Below are 8,727 nucleotides of genomic sequence, written 5' to 3' on the forward strand. Positions count from 1 at the left end.
TTAGGCTGCTGCTTTGGAGAGTGCAAGCTGTAAGCCTTGGTGGCTTCCACATGGTGTTAGGCCTCAAAACCTATTGAGGAGGCTCACATCTATAATCCCAGCACTTTGGGAGGCCTAACACCACATGGTGTTAGGCCTCAAAACCTATTGTGAAGGAGGTTTGGCAGCCTGCACCTACATTTCAGAGGATGTATAAGAAAGCCTGGGTGCTCAGGTAGAAGCCTGTCATAGTGGTGGAGCCTTCACCGAGAACCTCTATTAGGGCAGGATGGGGGAAATATGGGGTTGGAGCCCCCACAAAAATACCCCTCTGAGGCATTGCCTAGTGGAGCTGTGGGAAGTGGGCTGCCACCCTCCAGACCCCAGAATGGTAGCACTGCATGCAGCTTAAATCCTGAGGCTGGAAAAGTCACAAGTACTCAACTCCAACCCATGAGAGCAGCCACAGGAGCTGTACCCTGCAAAGCCACATGGTTGGAGCTGGGAAAGGCCTTGGAAGTCCACCCCTTGCACCAGTGTGTCCTGGATGTGGAACATCCGGTCAAATATTATTTTAGAACTTTAAGATATAATGTCTGCCCAGCTGGGTTTCAGATCTGTATACTTTCTACATTTTCATTTTCTGTTATAGGAGTTTCTAGAAAAAAGAAAAAAAATGGGATGAGTTTGGATACTTGTAAAAATTCATTTGAGGGTCTTATGACTTCAGTATAATCGTTCATCATTTAATGGATTGCAATTATCCATGAAAATGAATAGGGTCTGTAGCCCCTTTCTTTTTGCCAATTTCTCCCTTTTCGAATGGGAATGTTTACCCAATGCTGGTACCCCTCCCCCATTGTACCTTGGAAGTAAACAACTTGTTTTAATTTTACAGGCTTAGAAATAAATAACTTGTTTTAATTTTACAGGCTTCTAAGTGGAAGGGTGTGATGGTTAATACTGTCAATTTGATTGAAGGATGCAAAGTGTTGTTTTGGGTGTATCTGGGTGTTTCTGGGTGTTGCCAGAAGAGATTAACATTTGAGTCAGTGGACTAGGAAAGGAAGACCCGCCCTCAAGAAGACCCACCCACAATGTGGCTACCACTCCACATTGTGGGATGTGTGTACCACATTGGAGGTATGTACCATCCAATCAGCTGTCAGCACAGCTAGAAAAAGCAGGCAGAAGGTAGAAGAAGCTGACTTGTTGAGTCTTCTGGCCTTCATCTTTCTCCCATGCTGGATGCTTCCTGCCCTAGAACATCAGACTTCAAGTTCTTTGGCTTTTAGGCTCTTGGACCTACACCAGTGGTTTGCCTGGGGCTCTCGGGCCTTTAGCCATAGACTGAAGGCTACACAGTCGGCTTCCCTACTTTTGAGGTTATGGGATTCAGACTGAGTCACTACTGGCTTCCTTACTCCTCAATTAGCAGACGGTCTATTGTGGGACTTTACCTTGTGATGATGTAAGTCAATTCTTGTTAATAAACTCCCTTTCATATATACATATATCCTATTAGTTCTATCCCTCTAGAGAAACCAAACTAATACAAAGGGACATGCCTTGTCTCACATGAGACTTTGCACTTTTGAATGATGCTGAAATGAGTTGAGACTTTTGGGGAACTATTGGCAGGGGATGATTGTATTTTGCAATGTGAGAAGAACATGATATTTGAGAGGCCAGAGGTGGAGTGATATAGTTTGGATGTTGTCCCCTCTAAATCTCATATTGAAATGTAACTCCCAGTGTTGAACATGGGGTCTGGTGGGAGGTGTCTGGTTCATGGGAGTGGATCCCTCATGGCTTCATGCTGCCCTTATGATAGTGAGTTCTTATAAGATCTGGCTGTTTTAAAGTGTGTGGCACCTGTACCTCACACCACTCTCTCTCTTGCTCCCACTCTCATCATGTGATGTTCAAGCTCCCACTTTGCTGTATACCATGAGTAAAAGCTCCCTGAGGCCCTTACCAGCAGCAGATACCAGCACCACACTTCTTGTATGGTCTGCAGAACTGTGAGCCAATTAAATCTCTTTTCCCTATAAATTATCCAGTCTCAGGTATTTCTTTATAGCAATGCAAGAATGGCCTAACACAGACTGAGTCTCACTATGTTATCCAGGTGGGCATCGAACTCCTAGGCTAAAGTGATATTCCACCTCAGCCTCTCAAGAACTGAGACTACAGCTGCGCTCCACTGTGCCCAGCTTGTATGCAGATTTTTTGATTCACCTTCCTTCAATTCTTTCCTTGCCAAGATTTTCTCCCTCAAGTCCCAAGGCCACTCTGAAGTCTGACTGCTAGCTCCTCAATCCACTAAAACCACCACATTCTACTTGTAATCCATTCTCCCACACCACAAACACCCTCAGGCAAAAGGCAAGGTAAAGGCAGAGCTTCCCTTCTTTCAGGAACTGTAACATCCACATTGGTTACTGTCCAGTTCTACTCAAGTCACACCCACATTTGTTACTGTGCAGTTCCTTCAATAGCGACTTTATATATTTTTGGCAGCTTTAATAGTCCAATACAAACTACTTAGCAATGGAAAAAACCCAGAAGTCACCAGGTTATTTAAAAATGTGTCCAATAATTCTAATACCAAATAATCCTGTGGATATGTTTCTACTGTTTATTGTTTCTGCTAGTTTTCATTCATTTTGTCTTTCTCTTTGTGTACCTGGTAATTGTGAATTATTTACCACACACTATATTTGAGAGATTGTTTGTAGACATAATGTAAATCCAGGATGGTGTAATCTTTCTTCAAAGATATTTTCATTTTCATTGGTTTCTTCTAAGTAACTAAGGTCAAAGCACTTATAACAGTGCCTGGCACATGGCAAATAGTTAATTCATATTTTTGTATGTCTGTCCACCCCACCCAGATTAAGAGTACATCAGCTTTTATATTCTCAACATCAATATGTTTGGTTCATAGTCAATATATTAAAAATAGCTGCTCCATAAATGACTTAGGGATCGGAAAATGAGGTAAGACATATGTGTGTTATGCACGTGTGAATCACACACATAAACACACAAAATCATTCATAATTTTTTAAAGATATAATCTTATATACAATTTCTAAAAGAATTGTATAAATCTAGCATTTACCTTCAGGTGCTCTTGGTAGGATTTGCTTTGGGACACTTTCTACATTTTCATGTTCTGCTACAAGAGTTTCTAGAAAAATGAAAAACAAATGGGAAGACTTTGGATACATGTAAAAATTCATTTGAGGGTTTTATGACTTCAATATAATTGTTCATCATTTAATGGATTCCAATTATCCATGAAAATGTATTCATGAAGGCATCTATCAGCATTGACATTCTACTTCTGGAGTTCATCTAGATCACCTTTTGAATGATTGTGTATTCTCACTGCTTCTCTATATTAGCTTTTCTGATCCTTTGAATTCCCTTGTTGGTTCCCATCATCACCATCTGAATGGAGTACCCAGTCTGGCCTTGGCAGATCTGCAAGGTCAGGACTTCTGTTAATGCCCTATGGCTCAAGTATTATATGTATAGATAAAAGGTGATTCCATCCTCCCACTCTGCAAACCCAAACGGGGAGGGGTACCATTAGCTTGTATGCCTTCTCTCCCCTTTACTCTACTTGACTCTGTAATTATACTATGTTCAGATCTTATTTACCTATCACAGACTGCCTGTGAGGTTTTCTTGGTAAAATTGGTGTTGGCAAGGAAACAAAACCTGGAAACTGAGTAACTTTTAGTGTCAATGTAGCAGTTGGTTTAAAAGGCTCAGGCCACTGTCCTTCTGGTTTCACAGATACAGTTGTAGGTGGAGGGCTTAGCAATGTTGCACTTAAATCTCTCGAGATGTGCTGATAAGTATCACCTGGACTCTCCGGTAAAGGTTGATGCTCAGGGTGCACATTCTCAAGTTTGTGAGTGATAACTGAGCCAGGAGTACTTTCAGGTTTGGAAAACTTGGAAGAAAGAATTAAAATGTTTTCTAGCCTTTTTTCAGTATAAACATCTTTCATAGTTTTCAACTTTCTGGAACTTTCCATTTTGTTTGTTTGTTTCCCAAAAATTCGAGTAGAAGCTGAATGACAACGTGGAAAAAATATGGAACCAGTAGCAGTATCTGGAATCTGCTCATAGACATGCTTAGTAGGTTTTTGGGGTGATGAAATTGCAGTCACTCTTTCTTGTACACAATGACCAAAAAAGATATTTTGGATATTGATAGGTGTTAATGATTGATTTCTTAAAACATCAGGAAAACGAGTTTTATCCGTTTTAATGGAAGTGGTTTCATCTTCAGTGAATGTTACATGTAGTGACCCAGTTTTACCAGTTTTGGCTAAACCAAAAGAAAAAAAGAAAAATTAAGTTATATTTATCAATATGTCACAGACAAAATATCTTAGCATTCACAACTTTTCTTTACCCACTCACCCCTTTCTTACCTTCTAAAAATGTTTCTGTATACACTTGCTCAGTTACCAGGATGTGTTGACATGACTGGTATAAAGTTTGAGTGAGCAACTGGAGAAGTGAAAAGGCTAAATTGTATTAGACTTTTAAAGGGTAGAGAACTATTCTTGGAAGAACAGAATTGGTAGAGAGAAGGGAAGATATAAGCTCCAATAATAGACTAGATTTTTGAGAGGTTATCACTAAAACTCTGGCAATAGGGATGGATACAATTGATGAAGTTTTGCTATTTATCATACATCATTAGCTCTCCCTCATTTGAAATTTCCTTGACCAAAGATTTACATTTCTTTTAAATGCCAGACGTCAGACCAATGTGTCTTTTGAAGATGGTAACAATCTGATAGTGATTACAGGTGCCATAATCTCATTTAGATTATAACAACAAGTATTCTTTTCTATCTTACGTCCAGAAAATGCACTGAGCTTGTATTCTTAGGCAGGAATCATATATGCCTTTTCTTTCCTATGCAACAGAATGTGAAATGACATTTTTCTGTTCCCTCAGCTGAGCGCAATAAACGATGAGGATCTGTACATTCAAATGAGGAGATAATAGATTCATTAAGGCAAAATTTGCCAAGGGGTGGCCAAAATAAGTCCTTCAGCTCTTCACCCTTCACCCATCTGTTGTCTATACGGGACGGCTGGAGACTGATCTGAGTTTGGAGAAAGGATTTCCTCTGAACAGAGCTATTGGAGTTTATGCATTTCCCTGATTTTTCCCTCTCCATTGAGGGTGTAGGAGGGATGATGTCCCCTATCTCAAACCAAGTGAGGGGGACTTTTTATAAATAAGAGGAATATATACCACAAGGAGAAAGTAACATCTCACTCTTCCCCTATCCACCTCCCCCACTGATACTTGCAGAACAGCAAAATGTATTGGTTTATCCAGTGCTGTTTCCTGATTAGAGTAATATAAGAGAATCATTTTAATTACTTGACTTGTATCTCCTGACATTTCCATGGGGTACAAGACTGATGCTGATTCTCACTTTAATTATTAACTTTTTAACAACATAACTCTTCCCCACACCTTGCCCCACTTATGGAGGAACCAAAACTATAATATGAGTTGAAAAAGAGAGTAGGGCCAGGCACAGTAGTTCATGCCCATAATCCCAGCACTTTGGGATGTTGAGATAGTAAGATCACCTGAGGCCAGGAGTTCAAATCAGCCTGGGCAACATAGCAATACTCCTATCCCTGCAAAAAAAAAAAAAAAAAAATTAGTCAAGTGTGGCAGCATGCTCCTGTAATCCCAGATACTTATAAGGCTGAGGTGGGAGGGTACCACGCGCCCAGGAGACTGAGACTGAAGTAAGCCATGATTGCACCACTGCACTCCAGCTTGGGTGATGGAGCGAGACCTTGTCTAAAAGAAAATAAAAAGGAAAAATGAAAAGAATAGAAAAAGAGAGTAAAAAAATAGGGTGGAAGAACTGATCAGGCCCCTCCTTCCCTTGGCTTGTGTAAGAATTAGCAGGCCTAGGTTGAGCTGGGAGAAGGGACACAGTCTGATTATATACTATATGGAAGTACTAATTTAGTACTGCTTTGGCAACCCCCAACAAATAAACTATATTGAAAACGTCCAAGGCCTGAGATGAGTTCTGGAAATCTTCAGTCCTCCACAATCATTCACACCAATGTCCCTTTCTTTCTTCCAATAGACCCCCACTCCCCAGCAGCAATGGGTTAACCTCTGCTGACTCAGAACCAAGTCTTAAACTTGAAGACAAAATTTGAACTTTGATCAATATGGCACTTGAGAGACAGCAAAATATCACAGTCCCATACACTTATGAACCCCTCTCTTCAAACCCAATGTCATGAAAACAAAACAGGAAAATAAAAATTTAAAAAAGGTTTTCCCCTGATCATCACTGGCATCGTCCTAGTCTTCACCGAGTTAATTTCCCATTGGTTTTCTGATATTGTCATACCATGTTTTCGCTGAATTATCAGAATCGGTATTAATTCAGATTTCTTAGTTTGCCATATAAAAATCTAAGTGAACAGGAACTACTTTACGTCACCTTTTTGTGTGATGACTCATTATGAAGTCTAAGGCAAAACTAAGGCTCTAATATGAAGCCTTAGTTACTGCAATCATTTCTGACAACCAAAAAGGCCCAATTGCTCATATATGACTTCATTTCACATGTTCATCACGCTATGTGGAATATCTTCTCTTATCAACCAGTTCAAATCGTTTTTTACTTTCAAAGAAGTCACCAGGTTATTTAATTAGCAGACGGTCTGTTGTGGGACTTTACCTTGTGATGATGTAAGTCAATTCTTGTTAATAAACTCCCTTTCATATATACATATATCCTATTAGTTCTGTCCCTCTAGAGAAACCAAACTAATACAAAGGGACATGCCTTGTCTCACATGAGACTTTGCACTTTTGAGACAGCAAAGTCTACCTTAAACCCTATGCAATCCATCCTTCTTTGATAATACAACATATATTTATTGTTCTCATCAATTCATTCAAAGCACATTTAACACCTACCATGTGCCAGCTGTACAAACAGTGCTGGGAGTACAATGATACAACACAAACCTTACTACCAAGAAAGAGCTCACAATTTAGTATAGAAACTAGGCAGGTAAACAGTTATAATAAGTGGTTTGTAGGGGTAAATATGGAATACTATGGGAGAAAAGAAAAAGGCAGTCTTATTGGGTGGAGAAGCGATGCTTAAATAACTTTTCCCAACATGTAGAGTGAGCCAAAGCAGGGTGCGGCATTGCCTCACCTGACCCCCATGCCTCATGACTGGGAGACACCTCCCAGCAGGGGTCGACAGACACCTCATACAGGAGAGATCTGACTGGCATCTGGCGGGTGCCCCTCTGGGACAAAGTTTCCAGTGGAAGGAGCAGGCAGCAATCTTTGCTCTTCTGCAGCCTCCACTGGTGATACCCAGGCAAACAGTGTCTGGAGTGGCCCTCCAGCAAACTCCAGCAGACCTGCAGCAGAGGGGCCAGACTGATGGAAGGAAAAAATAACAAACAGAAAGGAATAGCATCAACATCAACAAAAAGGATGTCCACACAGAAACCCCATCCAAAGGTGGCCAGCATCAAAGACCAAAGGTAGATAAATTCACGAAGATGAGGAAAAACAGCACAGAAAGGCTGAAAATTCCAAAAACCAGAATGCCTCTTTTCCTCCAAAGGATCACAACTTCACGCCAGCAAGGGAACAAAACTGGATGGAGAATGAGTTTGATGAATTGACAGAAGTAGACTTCAGAAAGTGGATAATAATAAACTCCTCTGAGCTAAAGGAGCATGATCTAACCCAATGCAAGGAAGCTAAGAACTTTGAAAAAAGGTTAGATGAATTGCTAACCAGAATAACCGGTTTAGAGAAGAACATAAATGAAGGATGGAGCTGAAAATCACAGCACAAGAACTTCGTGAAGTATACACAAGTATCAAAAGCCAAATTGATCAAGCGGAAGAAAGGATATCAGAGATTGAAGATCAACTTAATGAAATAAAGCGTGAAGACAGGATTAGAGAAAAAAGAACAAAAAGGAATGAACAAAGCCGCCAAGAAATATGGGATTATGTGTAAAGACCAAACCTACATTTGATTGGTGTACCTGAAAGAGATAAGGAGGATGGAACCAAGTTGGAAAACACTCTTCAGGATATTATCCAGGAGAACTTCCCCAACCTAGCAAGACAGGCCAACATTCAAATTCAGGAAAGACAGAGAACATAACAAAGATACCTCTCAAGAAGAGCAATCCCAATACCCATAATTGTCAGACTCACCAAGGTTGAAATGAAGGAAAAATGTTAAGGGCAGCCAGAGAGAAAGGTCAGGTTACCCACAAAGGGAAGCCCATCAGACTAACAGTGGATCTCTCTGCAGAAACACTACAGGCCAGAATAGACTGGGGGCCAGTATTCGACATTCTTAAAGAAAAGAATTTTCAACCCAGAATTTCATATCCAGCCAAACTAAGCTTCATAAGCGAAGGAGAAATGAAATCCATTACAGACAAGCAAATACTGAGGGATTTTGTCACCATCAGGCCTGTCTTACAAGAGCTCCTGAAGGAAACACTAAATATGGAAAGTAAAAACTGGTAGGCTGGGTGCGGTGGCTCAAGCCTGTAATCCCAGCACTTTGGGAGGCTGAGATGGGCAGATCACGAGGTCAGGAGATCGAGACCATCCTGGCTAACACAGTGAAACCCCGTCTCTACTAAAAAAAATACAAAAAAACTAGCCA

At 40.6% G+C, this 8,727-nt stretch overlaps 1 protein-coding gene across 1 annotated transcript in view; it reads right to left on the minus strand.

Moving 5' to 3' along the window:
• LRRC63 (leucine rich repeat containing 63) overlaps positions 1-8,727 on the minus strand; it is a 61,629-nt gene that overhangs the window by 46,408 nt on the left and 6,494 nt on the right. Inside the window, exons 3-4 of the mRNA XM_011939858.1 lie at positions 3,652-4,329; positions 3,107-3,175 (exon numbers count right to left, since the gene is read on the minus strand). Of these exons, the coding sequence (XP_011795248.1) occupies positions 3,107-3,175; positions 3,652-4,329 (747 nt within the window). The remainder of the gene's footprint in view (positions 1-3,106; positions 3,176-3,651; positions 4,330-8,727) is intronic.

The sequence above is a fragment of the Colobus angolensis genome, unplaced genomic scaffold (genome assembly GCF_000951035.1).
Source record: "Colobus angolensis palliatus isolate OR3802 unplaced genomic scaffold, Cang.pa_1.0 Scaffold101, whole genome shotgun sequence".
Lineage (NCBI taxonomy): Eukaryota > Metazoa > Chordata > Mammalia > Primates > Cercopithecidae > Colobus > Colobus angolensis.